Source organism: Siniperca chuatsi, linkage group LG13 (assembly GCF_020085105.1).
Source record: "Siniperca chuatsi isolate FFG_IHB_CAS linkage group LG13, ASM2008510v1, whole genome shotgun sequence".
Lineage (NCBI taxonomy): Eukaryota > Metazoa > Chordata > Actinopteri > Centrarchiformes > Sinipercidae > Siniperca > Siniperca chuatsi.
This window is the reverse complement of record NC_058054.1, coordinates 24,102,362-24,120,731: the sequence shown is the minus strand read 5'-3', so window position 1 is coordinate 24,120,731 and position 18,370 is coordinate 24,102,362. Positions and strand designations below refer to the sequence as shown.

The 18,370-nt window shown below is 38.6% G+C and overlaps 1 protein-coding gene across 17 annotated transcripts in view; it reads right to left on the bottom strand.

Moving 5' to 3' along the window:
• ctnnd2b (catenin (cadherin-associated protein), delta 2b) overlaps positions 1-18,370 on the bottom strand; it is a 185,118-nt gene that overhangs the window by 31,415 nt on the left and 135,333 nt on the right. For all 17 annotated transcript variants that reach the window (XM_044218779.1, XM_044218781.1, XM_044218782.1 and 14 more), the window contains one exon: positions 902-1,088. In XM_044218779.1, the coding sequence (XP_044074714.1) occupies positions 902-1,088 (187 nt within the window). The remainder of the gene's footprint in view (positions 1-901; positions 1,089-18,370) is intronic.

The following is an 18,370-nucleotide window of genomic DNA, read 5'->3' as shown; positions in this document are numbered from 1 at the left end:
AATCTACCACAGGATCCTAAACCTAACTCTAACTCTGGCCTACATTTGAATAAACAAAGTAATGTATGTACTTCATTGATAATAAACAAATGAATTGAAAACATAATACTTAGCAATTAAAATTTATAGTCACTGTTTTTCTTTTTAAAGATCCAACATGCTGGAGTTCAGAGCCAAAACAACAAAAAATGTGTCACAGTCCTACTACTTGCAGACTGCACTGTATGACTAGCATCATGTCTCAAGTGAGAAAACGAAAAGCCACAGCAGCTTCAAAGCCAAGTGGTGAGTCATTTTAAATGCAGCTAAGTCTGTCAGTTCTCTGTGTGTACACTGGTAAAAATAACAGAATACTATCTAAAAATAACAGACGGTTTTGAACTAAGAGACTTGTTTTTTTTTGTTTGAATGTGGCTGGTAATAGCAGACTGGAAACAGCAAAACATCTCCGCAAAGTGAGTGAATATGTAATTTCTCTGCTGAAATTGTTACGACAATAAACACTTAATCAGTTAATATACAGTATATTGAATATTAAGCTAATAATATGTGATTCTAAAAATGTATGAATACTTAAAGTCCAGTGTGTAACATTTAGGAGGAGCTATTGGCAGAAATGGACGGACAAACCAAACAGTGGCTCTAGATAGGGCCTTTCGCATTTTCGCGAGTTCCGCAGCCACCGATATTTCTCCTACACGCTTGGAAGGGGAGAGTGAGGCGAGCGGTATTCAAATGGTTGCAAACTGAAATTTCATCACTAGATGCCACTAAATCCTACACACTGCTCCTTTAAGGCCATACAATAACAAAGAAAAAACATGTTATATATAAAATATCCCTATCTTCTTAATGTTGGATAAGAAATAAAAGCACTGGAGAAACAGATAGTGATACTAACCGGAGGCAGCCTGTGGCATTCCGGAGGACCTGGGAGGAGTGTAGGTGCAGCTTGCGGTCCTCCTGTGTATGCGGGGAGGTGTCCCAGCCCGAGTGGGGGATGATCACAGCGTTGGTCAGCACGGCCAGGGCATCCTGGATGATGGGCATCTTCAGGGCGTCACATGAAGACAGGTTCCACAAAACACCTGAGAAGGACAGCAGGGAGACAGTAGGTGAAAACCAATCCAGAGGAAAGGGAAAAACAGAGGAGGTAGACAAGGGGAATTTCATTTAGCTACTTAAGTTTCAGGGTCCTGGTATTGTGCATGCTGGCTCACTGTCACAGTGTCACTGCTTAATGGGAAACTTAAATTGAATGCAGCCATTGTTGATGCTATTAGTAACACCAAGACTGGATTATTAACTGGGCAAAGTGGGTAACCACCCCAGGGTTCCAGCTGACAGGCAAAGTTAGCAACTAGCTGACCAGATTGCCAATAAAGCAAAAAAATAAAAAATAAAAAAATAAAAAAATGGAGATGTGAGGACCCGCCAGCCAGTCATCTCAGCAGCTAGCAGGCTAGCTGGTCAACGCCCATCGTCTTCCTGGTTGAGAAAACTCTTAGCAAGCCCTTACGAAAAAAGCACACGTGAAATACAATCTTTCACATGTGAACTGAAACATTTCAAATGTGGGCGGCTGTGGCTTAGAGGTAGATCAGCGGCTCAATCTCCAGAACCCCCCCGGCCCGCATGTCGAAGTGTCCTTGGACAAGATACTGAACCCCAAATTGCTCCCGCAGGCTGTTCCATCGGTGTGTGAGTGTGTGTGTGTGTGTGTGTGTGTGTGTGTGAATGTGCATTAGTTACTCTTTCTGATGAGCATTTGGCACCTTGCATGCATCAGTGTATGAATGTGTGTGTGAATGGGTGATTGTTGGCATGTAGTGTAAAGCACTTTGAGTGGTCGGAAGACTAGAAAGGCGCTATATAAATGTAGTCCATTTACCATTTACACGTGATGTTGTGATTTCACATTGGAAATTACATGTTTTTAGCTTTACATGTAATTACAAACCTTAACATGTGAAAAGTTAATTTCACATGTGAAGTGACTGCTTTTTTGAATTATATCACTGCTTTTTTTAATTATATGAATGTATACACTGGTGCGATTCCTAAATTCAGTTCGATTCAGTTCAATTGGGCTTTAATGGCATGGGAAACAGATGTTAACATTGCCAAAGCATGTGTAAAATAAAAATAGAAACATATACATAAACAAAAGAAAGGTGCTATTAAAATATATACAGATAAGATAATAATAATGATATAACATATATGTGAGAACTACATAAACACTGCAACAATTTTTTTTAATGAATGTGTGTGTGTGTGTCTAGGTCATTCACTGTCCCTCAGGTTGTGGCATGTTGATACATACTGGGCAGCAAGATCTGCCCTGTCTCCTCCTCCTAGGAGTATTTTTTTCTCTTTCTAATAATAAGGGCACTTATGCTGCCCATGCCATCAATAAAACATTTTTTAAAAAGTTCTAGAACAGGAAATGATTCCACAGAATGGATCATAAAGTCATTTGCCTTTAATACATCACAATGATGTCACCATTGGAATGTCATGACATCACGATGATGTTACCATTGGAAAATGTATAAATACAAGTTCAGTGTACTAGCATCCATTTTCAATTTCTCCTTAGAGTACACAATACTTATACAGAGAAACACAACAAACCATACATTGACTAGTTCCATTTCAAACAGGTAATCACAATGAAGCCGAACGATAACTCTGACCCTAAAGCCATGAGTATGATACAACTCATAAATGAACTACACAGGGCAAAGGCAAATGAGAAATGGCTGATGGACCAAAACAAGGAGCAGAAAAGAAAGCTCTGCACCCTTGTTACAGCCGAGATCTCTTTGAAAAAAGAACAGCTTGAGGTTGCTAGGCTAAATAATAAAACTATAGAACAGGACTTGCATGTGGAGAGGCTGAGGAAAGCCCTAGAGAAGGTCAAAACTAACCTAAGGAATGAAGAGACCCGGAGAGCTCATGAGAAGACCATTTCAGACCAGAGAATTGTGGGTCTCGAGAAAGACCGGCTGGAATTTCAAAACAAATTCTCCTTGGAGAAGATGCTGAGAGAGCAGAAGGAGAAGGAGTTAGAGAAGTTCAGTAACACGAAGGGGGAGATCAAAAAACTGACCTTGCATGGGCAGACATTGCATCATCAGGTGCAGGAGCTGACAGGCTATAAAAACTATGCCACCAAAAAATTAGAAGAACAGATACAGCAGTTAAAAAAGAAGGACATGGAACATGATCAGACAAAACAGGAGTTAAATAAAATAAGACAAACAGCAAGACATTACAAAGACATGGCGGAAAAGCTGATCTTACATAAAGACAGATATGAGATGGTACAAAAAGTAGCTGAGAAACAAGCGAATGAACTTAAAAAATACCAAAAACAAGCTGATATTCATAAGAATCAAATACATGACTTGACAAAGGAGACAATGACCATGACAAGGAAGGTCGAAGACTTAGTTGTTTTAAAGAAGATATTGGAAAACCAGGTGGACCAACGACAACATGATAATAATTTAATGACAGTGGAAATAGAAAATCACAAAAAAGAGGCAGAGAAGCAGCGTAACCTAATGCTAAACCTGGAAAGTGAACTTAACAACTACAATGATCTGAAAAGTAAACTCCAAAATAAGGATAAAGAAATCAGCAGGCACACTATGGCCAGAGACCAGGAGATAATCAATCTTAGGAATTTGATAAGTGAGTCAGAGAGGCTGCAAAGAATGCAAATAATCCAGATTGAGGCTGTCAAGGCTGAGAGAAGTGTAATCTATGAACACTTGTTAAAGGCTCGGGCGGAATTAAGTCTGAAGAACAAAATAATTAAACAAATGAATGATGAAATCAAAGACCAGAATTGTGAGATCAATACAAAGAATGTAGAGCTGTTCAAGATTAAGACGGAATATTGTTCTGTGAAGAACCACCTGGAAAAAGTGAAGAGGCAGCTGGCAGAATCCAAGATAACACAGGAGATCTGTACAGAATCTTCGGATAAGGACAAGATCCTGTTAGAGAAAAAACTGGCCATGAAGGCAGCAGAGAAGGATAAGTTGGAAAAAGAGCTGCAGCACTACAATGAACTGGTAGTGCAGCAGCAACAGAAGATCAACATCCAGGAAGCTGCGAAGGTTACGCAAGAACACACGCTCAAAGAATATTTAGAGGAAATCAAGTTTCTCAGGCTGGAGAACGAGAGACTTGAGCATAAGCATTACATTATGGAAAAAAAACTGTTGCGGCAGGCCCATTTGCAGGTCAAGTCACGCAGAGAGAGAGTTAGGGTTACGAAGAAAAATCTTCACCCCTGTCTCAAGATGATGTACAACCAGCACCGTGAGTACCACTTCTTTGGAAAACTACAACTTCTGGAGGAAAAGGACAAGAAGATTGAGGAGCTGATGCGCATGTTGGCTCGGCGGCCAGATAACGTAATACAGAAGCTTCAAATGTGTCAATGGCATAACAGACAACTCAACAAAACATTCATGGCATCACAGGGCCTCCTCATGGCGTACAAGGCAAAGTTCAAGAGTGTGAAAGACGAGAACAAGAGGCTGACAGATGAGCTGAGGAAGCTCAAGTTGGAGTGTGCAGAAAAATCAAGGTACACCCACTTGCCACCTTTTTCCAATACGTCCCAGTCCCCCTCTGGGAACAAATCAAAGGACCAGTGTGAGTCTGGGCACACATCAAAGCGCACTCGCTTCCCACACATCTCTACCAAGTCCCAGTGTCAGTCTAAAAACAAGTGTGAGATTGCCCCCCAACTTCCCGTCTACAATATGGTCCAGTGTTGTGGAAGACAAATCAGGCCACATCCACCTGCACCCCGATCTCTGGAAGTATCAGATGCCTCAGGCAGAAAAAAGAATCAAAACGTTGTACCTGCACTTTGAATCGGCCATTCCAAATTAAAACAAAAACATTCCCTATTTATGGTTTTAGGGTGGCGCGGTGACTCAGTGACTACCATTGATCTCTCACAGAAAGAAGGTCCTGGGTTCAAATCCATCTGGGTTGGCGCCTTTCTGTGTGCAATTTGCACATTTTCCCCGTGCCTGCGTGGGTTTCCTCCGGGTGCTCCGGTTTCCTCCCACAGCCCAAAGACATACAGGTTAGGCTAATTGTCAACTCTAAATGGCCTGTAGGTGTGAATGTGATTGTGAATGGTTGTTTATGTGTGTGCGTGTGTGTGTGTGTGACCTGTAGTTTTCTGGGAGTTTGTTCCAGATATGCGGCGCATAAAAACTAAACGCTGCTTCTCCATGTTTAGTTTTGACTCTGGGGACTGAAAGCAGACCTGTTCCAGACGACCTGAGAGGTCAGGATGGTTCATTACGTAAAAGAAGATCAGAAATGTACTTTGGCCCTAAACCATTCAGTGCTTTATAAACCAACAGTAATATTTTTAAATAAATTCTTTGACAGACAGGAAGCCAGTGTAAAGACCTCAGAACTGGAGTGCTGTGATCCACTTTCTTGGCCTTAGTGAGAACACGAGCAGCAGAGTTCTGAATCAGCTGCAGCTGTCTGATCGATTTTTTAGAGAGACCTGTAAAGACACCGTTATAGTAGTTGAGTCAACTGAAGATAAAAGCGTCAAGTTTTTCCAAATCCTGCTGAGACATAAGTCCTTTAATCCCGGATATATTCTTAAGGTGGTAGTAGGCTGCCTTTGTAATTGTTTCAATGTGGCTGTTGAAATTCAGGTCTGAGTCCATGACTACACCAAGACTTCTGGCTTGGTTTGTGGTTTTTAACATTACTCATTGAAGCTGAATGCTGACTTTTAATCATTCCTGCTTGGCTCCATAAGTAAACATGTGTGTGTGTGTGTGTGTGTGAGTGTGTGAGTGTGTTTTGCACCCCTCAAGGTTTTTTTTAGGAGTTTTCCTCGATTTCTTTAAGAGCCTGGGCTGGAGCAGAAATGTAATTTAGCTGCTAACACATTCTAAAAATAAACTTAAAAAAATAAACAAATCAAAATTTAAACATATCAAATGGTTTTTTCATTTCATTGTGGAATTTTTGAGGGCACTATTGACCTTATTACCTTTTTCATTTATACCATTTCCGGCTTTGACTCTTAGTTTCCAGTGCTGTCTAGTAATCTGTTCACACAGCCTACTATACATTTCTCAAAGTCAACTACCTTACTGCTCAATGTTTCTATGGTGAAAAGTATCAAGAACTCTGATGCTAACGTATCAGTTATTGACATTGTTTACATTCTTCAACGATCACTAAATCAAATGATTTTCACTTTGTTGGTCTGGAATCTGATTTATCAACATATATTAAAACATCTTTTCACCTAACTGTAATATATAATATATATCTTACTGATAATATCATTTTGAATAACCATCTTGTTACACAATAATAAGCTCATGTCATCAAAAACTGGACTGTGTGTAATAGTGTAACTAACCAGATGAGTCTCCAACGTGACTTTGTGTTTTGGATGAAGAAATATTGTATCGACACACGTTTTGAACTCATATTCACCTCATCATCTCACTCAATAACACATTCTGACCCGTCTCCATGACTATTATAACAGTACGATGACCAGCTGTACCTGTTGCTGTGAAGGAGAACTGATTTAATTAGCACCACTACAGCAGTTGATGTTATATTATGTTCGCTATATTATAAAACTGGTCAGATATTTGCAAAAAATGCAGGCACAAGGTGATCACAAGCAGCAGAGGTCAATCTCCACGCAACACATTCCCACTTCTAGAGCAGATTGGAAGTTAAAAGACAAAAATTCTGATTCTGGAGGAGAGGGAAGCACAATGCAAATACCCCCTAAAATTTTTAAAATAGTAATAATGTAATGGCAGTGGTAACATTAATATTAATAAATTAATAATAGCAGTTCTTTATTGCTGAAATGCATAAGGTCAATATAGTAAATAAATTTACACACTCAAAATTCAGATACTCGAATAAAATGACGAACAGTAAATTTATTGTGCTGTATGGTAAATATGGAGTGATTTTGGACACAGCCACAGTCTGTACAGTTTGTCAAGTGTACAGAGTAATAGTTGCACCAGCTGTTCATAAGTTTAAACATAGCCAAGTTATAAAGTTTTTACAAAGTCGAAATTAATTTAACTAAAATAAAGTGGGTTGCACCACACAAAATAGTACGTAGCTACTGTATGTCTTAATACATGATAATGAATTCTCCCATTAATGGTTGTTTTATATGTGTTGTGTAACTATACACAATGTGTTATTTGAAGTCAATTTTTGTTATTTTAAAATAACAAAACAGCTGATTTAAAGCCAATTAGAGTTAATAAGCAGATGCAACAAAGTTGGAAAACTATTTTTCGTACGGAGGCATCACAAATGTAGTATACATGGGTGTAAATGGCCCTTGACAATAAGTTATAACCTCTGTAGCTTTTTACCCTAAAAGAAAAACATTATGGAATTAACTTTATAAATTGAATGTTAACTTGACATCATCTAAAATGGCTATTTGTCATGAGAAAAAAAATGTTTTATGACTAACATCATAACGCAACTTCATAAACCATCAGAATAATGTTGTCTATAAGTATTATTACACAGATATTAGCCATGCTTTATGACTTACTGAAGAAATAAACTGATGTTTAGGCCTCGGCTGATTTTTGATTAGTTTGTTTTTTTTATTTTAAGAAACAACCATGCTGAGACTCGAGTAGCACCACATATGGGATAATACTGTGTATACACTAATATAAACAATATATTCTTGCTATTGAGTTGTGTAGGGGGGAATGGACAAAAAGTATTAACATTATCACTGTTGCCGCTCCATTATAAAAATGCCAATTACTAATATCTAACAAAAATAAATACAAGGTCAAGGTCCCAAGCCCGGATAAAGGGGGAGGGTTTCGTCAGGAAAGGCATCCGGCATAAAAAGCCTATGCCAAATCAAATATGCGGATCATCAGATCTCCATGCTGGGTTGGGCAAATATTGTTCTAATTCAAAACATAACCTTTAATTTATTTATTAAATTATATCGTCAGGTCCCCTCTGCTGCAGTAATTAATTGAGAATGATGTAAAACATACATTTAAGAGAAGTACTGAAGGCAGTAAATCACTTACACAAAATCCCACTGCACCTCTCTCCTGCTCCTCCTCACCTGAATTCAACATACAGTGACCAGCCAACCAAGAAAATGGAGTGAGTTTTCTCCTGCCTACCAATTACTGTTCACTCTTTTTGCCAGTCGCCACAAACACACACACACACACACACACACACACACACATACATACATACTGGCCAGTGAATAGACAAAAGCTCTCCCTCTCTAGAGACTCACTCTCCCACACACACACTCACACACACACTTATGGAGAGTAAGAAGTAGCAAATCACATTTTCTTGCAAAACACTTTGATTTCTTGAGTGGTTTTACACACTCACACACACACACAAATTGTGATAACCTTGAGGATCAACACATCATAATTGTTGTTGTTGACCTCAGTCTTGCAGTGTCTATGTCCTAATCTATGTACTCATATAATTATATGTTTGTGCATTTGAGAGTGTCCACCTCTGGTCATATCTGCACTATCTACCCCTCTCCTTTATAGTTGTAATTATAGCTGTAATAGTGGTAAAACATCCTATCCTTAGATCTGTGTGTCTGTGTGTTTGGAATAAGGCGTCCTCTCTTAAGTGCCGTGTTGTTCACCCTCGGCTGAACAGCAACAGTGTAATTACAGCTTCTGTTATCTGTCTTTGTGAGTTTGTATGAAGTTGTGTGTGCGTATAAATGTGTTTGTGTGCATCTAAGCCCCCTCGACAAATCAGTCTTAACTCTGACAGCCGTTTGGACTCCGTATGTTTATGTGGGGCGTAAAGGCGGCAGTGTCTGTTTTTGGTCAGAAGGAGTTTCTAAATAACTAGCTTCTGGCTTCTTGACGGTAATTAGCTGGGCCTGTCACGTTAGCAAAAGTGTCCTCTCTCTGTCTCATCTTATCTGCTGCTCAAGAGGGCAAAGAAGGCGTGCTTGGTTTTTGATAACCTTGACATTCGGTGTGACACGGAATAATTCTAGCTGACCTTGATTGCCACATCTGTGAGTCAGTGAATGTTGCTGTGTTTTTCTTTGTTAGGAGAATTAAGACTTCTCATACTGTTTATTCCCCTACAGTTTTATAAAATAAATACTCCAATGTGAACTAATATTATTAATCTTTAAAGGAACACTGACATTTATGTAAATAAGCTTGTTTGCTGTCTTACCTACAGCTAAATGAGGTCAGTTTTATCTCTGTGTTCAACATGGAGTTAGCTTAGATACAAGATTATGGGAAAACTGTTAAAAAAAAAAAAAACACTCCCAAATTTACTTACACTTATGCGGTATGTTGTTAGCTAGCAAACTAGTGTCTATTACATCAAAGAGTAATCTGGATTTAGAGTTATGAAAGTGTAAAGCCTGCAACTTCATGAGAACACTTCAAAATGCTGTGCGCATGCCACTCAGCTAGCTGTTGTTGGTCAGTAAACAGTTCCAATGCATAAGCTAACAGCTCATTAAACCAGCCCATTAAATTTTTTGTTTTCTATTTCTACAAATGTATCTTACAGTTACATCAAGTTAATAAATCAGTTTTGGAGTACACAGTTTTCATGGAGCTAGGCTAGCTGTTTCCTCCTGCCTCCAGCATTTGAGCTAATGTTAGCTAGGCAAACTATGTCACGGATGTATTGTCATGGACACATGCAGAGATAAAACTGAGGTTAATCCTCCTTTAAGTTGTTTTTTTCTTTTTCAAAACTGAACGATTCATTTAGTCTGTTAAAAGGTGGGCTCACCCAAATTTCAAAAGGATATTTCACCCCTAGTGGTATATGAGGATAGTTTTGGTTTCATTTGTCCAGGTTTTGAGATATTAATCGCTGAGATATCTGACTCTACAACAATGGATGTGACTGAAATTTTGTTTGTGGTGCACACAGCATTGAAAAACTACATTTGACAAATTCACCAGCAATATCTCTTTCTAGAAACAATGTCCCCATTACTGCCTAATCCAACAACTGTTTTTGTTTCGCTAGTAGGAAATACTGTAGTTCCTATGTACACGTGTGTTCTGTAGATTATCCAGAGTAGACATAGTTTCTGGAAAAATCTGGTTGCTGTTTTTTAATGTAATTGTTCACACACAAAGTCAGAAAATGTGTTTTTTTAGTTTGAGAAGCCAATCAAGCATTTCACTCTACCCCTATCATTACAAACCCAGTGGTGGAAAGTAACTAAGTACATTTACTCAAGTATTGCACCTAAGAACAATTTTGTAGTTTTTGTAATTTTGTTTTCTACTTTACTTGAGTATTTCCATTTTCTGCAACTTTATACTTCTACTTATAATTCAGAGGCAAATATTGTACTTTTAAGTCACTACATTTATTTAATAACGTTAGTTACTAGTTACTTTTCAGATTCATATTAATAATACAAAATATAATCAACAAAACAATTATTATGTTTTATTCTGGGTTAAGATGAGACTTTGTTGATCCCCAGGAGGAAATTCACAAGCTACCCAGCAGTATATAAAGTAATATAATAAATATTAAGTAAAAAGTAAAATATTGTACGCATTAATGCATCAACAGTTTTAATCCAATAATATAATATACATTATTCTAAAATGGGCCATTCTGCATAATGAGTACTTTCACTTAAGTAAAATGTTTAATGCTTGACTTTTACTTGTAACAAAGTATTTCTACATTGTGATATTGATATTTTACTTAAGTAAAAGATCTGAGTACTTCTTCCACCACTGCAAAAACCTTTTAGTTACTCTAGGTGCTGGTTACAATCCATGTCAGTAAAACACTGGTTTATTCTTGAAGAACACCAAGGCTGCTTACTGTGATGAAAATAATGAATCTCATCCGGCAAAATCTGAATAAATTCACTGAATAATGTATTTGACATCCTGTGGCTAAATTGTTGGATTGCAGCATGCAAAATTCCATTGTTATGAAACACGTTTTTCACACGTTAGCTATATCCTGTAAACATGCATGCTAACGTTACTCTTTTTCTAATTTGTTGACCACACATTAAAATCAGCACAATCAGAAAAAGTGCCATAAAAAAAAAAAAAGAATGGCTTTTTCAGTCAAAGAATGTAATTATCCATTTTTATCTCCTGCGACTAAGTGGCATCTATACAACATTTTTTGTTGTTGTTGTTTTCAGCAGTGGTTCCCAGAGTAAACCTGCTCTACAAAAACTAAAATATGTATGTAATTAACTAGCACAATTCTCATACAAATAATAAAATCTCCCACTGAGGAGGATGTGTGTATTATGCATCAGTCATTTTTTAAATTAAAATCGCTATGGTTTACTAAGTAATAACCATATATTGTATATGGCAAAATGTAATACATGACACATGATGTCATGCTGCAGCTGCAAGAAAAAGATGATTTTTTATTATCTTGAGTTAAGTCAGCTACAGTCAGCTATTTGCCAGCATCGCTTCTTGCTGTGCAGAGAATGACATCATCTCCCAAAGGCAGCAGGGATTTTATCTTTGATCTGAAACACACACCCACAAACACACAAACTCACACTAAATCCACCCTCAAATTAATGTGTGCTAATACACATGAACATCCAGGCACGCATAAATACACACATCCAAGCGCTACGAAATACACACAGCCACAAATATACAAGGCCATGATTGTATGACAGATGAAGGAGGTTAATTGCCTCAGCCTTACATCATGAGTGGCAGCAGGAGGTTATGAATGCACTGTTATATGGAGGGAGGGGAAATGAATATGTTGTCTTTGTCTCTGAAGCCATTTCCCATCTCTCATTTGAACCGTATTTTCATTCCCATCATATTTCTCTCTTCTGCCTCTTGATCTTTTTTTTTTTATTTCTTTGTTCCTCATTTTTCCTAATGTATTTTGGAGTGCGTTCTGTGTCCTTGTTTGACCCACTTTGTATATGAGATAATTAGAGAGGACATTTTTACAAAGTGAGGTTTTTTTCCCCCCAATTCCTGGACTACACCTTTCCAAACGCATTAAAGATAGGTGTGTACTGGTTGGAGGTTAAATAATGAATGTAATCAACAGATGGTTTTCACAACTGTAACAACACAGATGTGAGTAAGGCTCCAATTATGGTTCTCCAAAATTGCTTCTTTGCTGGTCTACACAGAAAAGAATGTTATCAGTATCCGTAGCCAAATCTCAACAATACATCATGGGGACCTGAGCGCCAAGCAAACTGACTGGTCAACGGAGAAGAAAAAAACATATTATATTCAAAATCTATACATGTATAAAAGTTAGCTGAAACCCATGCATGTTCACCTGTACGTGCTTCCTGGAAGAGCATGGGTGGAGCTTTGCATGTGTATACACCATTTACTAATCAAAAGCCTAAATTCTCACACCTAATAGACAAACTATAACTACTGTAATTCCTATATCTCTCAACAAGCAACCAATGGTGTAAGCACCTTCAGGAGCTGCTTGTATTCAAGTTACGTACACAGCATCGCCGGTGGTTTGACCTTGAGGACAGCAGGGTGTCATAAGAGCGACCACCTTCCTATGACATTGCGTACACCACATGCCATTTGAGCGGGTCTGTGAAAGGCTGATGATTCCTTTAAACAACAATGGAGGAATCAGTTGTCACCTTTTGTAATTGTAATTCACTGGTGTTATGCTGTGCCAGCTGCCTGGAAGTTGAAAGTGTCTCAGCTCAATTTTTTTCTTTGAATTTTTTATGACATATATTTATACTTTATAATGAGTGTGAACAGCAACATAAAGTTGTATATATACAATATACTGTATGTATTTTTTTTTTTTTTACCAACTCAGTCTGTGTGTCCTATCTAAAATTCTTACAATAAAGGGGAAGAGATGTCAGTTGGATATGTCTGTCACAGACAAAAGCCTACTGACACTACCACATAATGGCAACAGTACTAAAATTCGGAGTCCCAGCACTGATGAGGAAAAGCTTAATTTTGTAGCTATCAATTTTTGCACACATTTATTGTCCTCAAACTAGAGGCCTAGGTGTAAAGGCCCTTTCAGACACAACGCAACAACAGCACCACTGCGCTCTGACACCCATTATTTCCAAAGTTCATCTAGGTTGAACACAACACAAGTTTATGCTTGTATCGAGACCTCAGGAGGAAAGCCCTATCTTGGAAACATGTTTACAATCAAGTAGGCATATCAGGTGTGTTTTAACAGGTTGCTTGTAGGTATGCAATATGCGTAGCCTATATGATAAACATATTAGGTTTGTTATATGGTGTACAAAGCGATTCCCCTACATAGCTCTAACGATCTATTAAAGTTTCTTTTCTGAGGTAAAGAGGTATAATTTTCATACAGAATATTTGGTAAAACTTTTTAATAAGGGAACAACAGTCAGATGTGCTCTGAACCCAGTGGTGCGCGCAGCTCAAATCGCGTTGTGTCTGAAAGGGTTTAGGCATCGACCACAGCATGGAATCATATTTACTCAGTGTGGGTCCTTTAATGACATTGTCATTAAAAGCAGGAAACAGTGTAGCTAAGCAGTATACTGTAGATCATGTCATGGTCAACCAGAATTGGTTTACAAAAAAAAAAAAAAGAAGCTCTGTAGCTCACTGCACTGTTATGTATTAACCTATTCAGTCATCATATCTGATGTCATATATCGTGGGGCAAGTATTTTGCAGATGCAGGCAGAAAGAAAAGAAAAAGACATAACTATGGTAATAATACTATAAACAAATTTGGAGGTAATATCACTTGCTTCCACCACAATGAGTTCCAATCTGGTGTAAATGGATGAAAATATTATTTACCTGCAATTATGAAACAGGTTGAGAAACTGCATTAAAATCCTGTTTAAATGAACTGAAAAATGAGTTAATGAGCACAGTATAACTTAAGGGAACACAGCTGCTGTAAGTTTGTATAGTTAACTTTGGATGATGAGGCATCTTAGCTTTGCTAAGCTTTGCTTCTGAAGCTTTTTTTTGTATGTTGATACACCCATACACTAACACCTTTTTGCGTTATTTTCCAAACATTTTTTTTAGTTTGTTTTCTTGTGCTGCTATAAGTTCTTTATTTGCTTCATATGTTGTTTTCATAGATAAGATAATGACTAACAGATTTTAAAATTTTTTCATGATTTTACTTTATGTAGTACTATGTGTTTGAGTGCTACTTGTTTTTAACCAAACCAGTAATTCACCAGAGTTGGTGACAAAAAAAATGTGCTGGATGACTTTGTGGTTTTAATTTTGTAAATAATCCACAATTTTTATTGCAGTTCCCCCTTTTAATGTGTGTTTCCCTTTCAAGCTGTCGTTCTCCATCTCTTTGCTTTGCCTAAACTGGATGAGCATTGTGACTGGATTGCATCCAGACTGCGGAAAGAGTTCCCATCAGTGTGAGCCTGACAACTTCCATATCTGCTTCTGAAGAGCAGACACCAACGTGAGCAATCGAGACCTGTCACTTACGATGATGTGTGCTGCTGTGACTGGATGAAAAAGTTGCGTTGTAATGATGAGTGGAGCCACAGCTACTGATGGCATGCCGACTTTAAAAGGGAATAAAGAAGTTAAAGAAAGTGCAGCGCTCTGAGTCAGAGAGGGCAGATACCATGGTGCTGGCATTTCTCTGTACCTCACTTAACCTCTCTTACAAACAAACACCTTCACTCCAGGGTTAATTGGGCCTCAGGTGGAATCAACATGACAACAACAAAACTAAAAAAAAAAATACCCACCAAAACTGTATTTGGAAAGAATCTTTTTAAAGTTTAGGATAGAAATGTATACATCAGTAAGTATTCCTTTCAGAATGAATAATTAATCATAAATCAGTTCCAAGCTCATGTAAGCCAGGATCAATAAATGTAGATCAAAGCTGATACACACAAAGTCTGGTCTGCTGTAAAGGTTTCTGCAGACAAATGCATCACACAGCATCACAAAGTTTCCTTTAGCCCAAAACAGTGAAGCACAAACAGCCAGAGCCACACGCTCGCTGCAAAAAAATTACTCATAAAGTAACTGTTGTTGACATTTTCATATTTTTGCTTTATAAAGCAATAGTTATGTAACCTCTACTCAGGTCCTGAAAGCTTTTACATTTGCTATTCTAAACGTCAGGTAGAGCTTTCCTGGGGAACTCTGCCCCAGAATAGCTAATGTGCTTGTTGTTTAAGGTAAACAATGTTACTTTTCATATATAAACGTCACGCTACTGCTTGCACTTGCACAGTGGCATTTTTGGCATTTAATAAAAATTGTTAATGTAAAATTGTTGAATATATGTAACTGGGAGCAGACAGTTCAGACTTGTGGCCTCAAGAGAAGAGTGACCTCTCTGTAGAGACAGCCCCGACCTATACAAGGGTCCCTCAGGCTAGAGGAGTCCAGGAGCTCAGAGCCACGCAACATGTCACAACTAAAACATGGCAAACTCCTCTGTGAAGAGCAAACACATTTTGTTTTTTTTGGTGCCATTTCTGCCTAGTAAACTCATTTTGAGCATTGACCTGCCTTTGTGTGCTAAGGACCTGAAGTGTGGCTAAATCAGACACAAGGTCAGCACATCCTTCACATATTGTACAAGAACATACAGTCCCTCCAGCAGAGTTCTACACACTTAAAGAATCTATGACTAAAGCTGGAGCCTGGAGGCTTGTGGTGGAACAACGCCTTCCTTAATACTTTAAACAATCTGTAGTCGGAGTCTTCCCATAACCTTAACTTTTAAGAAGCTTGTGAGGCTTTGGTACTAGGCTCTTCTTGCATATCCACAATATTTTACAATCACTTACAAAGACGTTTCGGATATACATAATTAAAAAGGCGACAGTACCACATCATTTCTATGTGCTGTTTGGTAGGCAAGTGAAGTAAGCAGTTGTGGAACAGACAACAATGGAACAGGGAGTTGATATTGTTTTTCTTTCAGAAACACTGAATCCAGGGCACTGCTGGGGCCAGCACAGGCCTGTCTGTTGCTCAAAATGGCATCCAGTGTGTCGAAACTCTTCATAATGTTTTGGTTTGCTCCACTACACGCATTGTGATCCTTTATTTTTATGTAATGTTCTTTCATGTTTTTATTTTTTTTTCTTGCACAACCTCCTCTTTCCAACTTCTTATGAAGGCCAAGACATCTTAATTGATCCAACAAGTGTCAACAACCATCATGGAAACTGAACTTGTAAAAATGGCCACATGTTACGTTACTTCCGTTGAGGTTCTGCATTGGAAAAGTGCTTGTAGATACATGTATGCACCTGAGAAAACGTGCACATTTACAAATGCACATGAATACATAAAAGCAGACACACACACACACACACACACACACACACAACTCTGCTGTATGCTGCATCTAATCTGCAGAGGTAGAGTTAATATCTCTTAAACCAGCTTTATTCCCTTCAAATAATCATCTTTAGTTCTGAACAGGAAAGAGAAAAAAGAGAAAGCAATATTAAACCAAAGAGAGGGAGACTGAAGAGCAGAGGGCAATAACCTTGTTTGTGACTTTGTGCCATCAAGCAAACTGGATGCGTGTCAGAGTGCGTGTGTATTTGTGAACAGGCCTTTTTGTGTATTTGTGTGTGTAGCTGAATCTGTAGCTAGCAAGGCAGGCAGCTTGACTTCCCACTGTGATCCTGATTCAAAATGCTCACCAGAGAGAGGGGCAGAGAGGGTAGGCGATACAGAGACAGAGAAAGGCAAAGAGGACAGGAGAGAGACAGGAAGAGAAGGGGAGACCAATTACGAAAACCCAACCACAGAGGGATAAGAGAGCGAGCAAGAGAGGAGAGAGAGTTATTTCCTCTGGGTCTTTGAGAGGGAGAGAGAGGAGAGAGGGGAGCACGGTCTGTCTGCGTCCGGTCGGTCGTTCAGCTGATTAATTTGTGACAGGAGGGATTTCTGTGCTCCGTGCCTTGAATTGCTGCTCTAATTTATATGTTAATCTTCTTTAAGACTCTAGCAGCATACAAAAAACCTTTTATTTCCATCTATGCTAAGCCTAAACCCTTTTCTATACTCACTACACACATATAAATATACATAAATGCACAGAACACACGTGGGTCATACTCTACACCAAATGTGATTGTATGAGGGAAATGCAAGGACACATCTCAATCTCACTTTCCTGATAAGGTGTTCCTGTGCTGGGAGGCCGTTTGGCTTGTGTTAGTATTCATGACTGTCTCTTATTACCACGAATAATGCTTAAGATGTTTGTCCCTCACCAGAATCTCATGTCACCCTGATGTGAAGGTCTGCTGTAAATAATTAGGAGAGTGTATAACAGCTCAAGGGCAGCCTTTGTGGGATACGGGGGGACAGGACGGAAAATAAGTGTGGGTGTAACTGCTGAGTTGGACACTAAGCCTGCACTGACAACACGCAGAATGGAAGGTAATGGTAGGAAAGACAGTTGTGTGATTGTAGAGTTTGTCATGCGAGGACCGAAAATTCTGTGAATTGAAAATACAGCACTATAGCCATTTAATTAGGGTTTAATTACCTTGAACGATGGACTCTGGCTGGCAAGAGGCGTTCAATGACAAAAGAATTTTACGTCCAATACCAATGTTTTAAAAAATTCTTTCAAATTCTTGCTTTCTACAGTATCTGCGCATGGCAACTACATTATTTCTAAGGTTAGGAAAAGATTGTGGTTGTGTGACACACATTTTGGTCACAGTATGGTAGTGTGTAGGGTTAGACAACTACAACACTTGGTTTAGGGAAGGAAAAGATCACGGTTATGATTAATAAAAAGACAAATGTTAATTGCATGTCTATAACGGGACACAAACTCTGGACTTGTTTGAAAGATATGCTACATGGCCATCCACCACCCAAACCTCTACACCCTTAGTTTTCACATCGCTACATAAGGAGCACACTACTTCCTGAACTCAACGTTGCCTTTGGACGTAAAATCCTGAGGTGTGAAACAGTAAGTGGGAGTAATTCCTCGGGATACAGCGCTGCAGAAACTGGTAATCATGGTAACTCCCATATGAAATGAATGTGGCATTAGTCTACTAAAGCTGGGAGCACACCTTGTTTGGATGTCTTCGGTCCCAATTTTTATGACTTTTAGGACTTCCTGTACGTAGATGCGAAGTAGCTCTGCTGCTTTGCAACAGATCTATCTCAATCAACTCCATTTGCTGGTGAACAGTTTTCCTGTTCTCACGGTAAAAAAACAACTTTCATGCTCGAATGTTTAAAATGATTAAACACCTTACACTGTCCAAGTTGGTCTGATC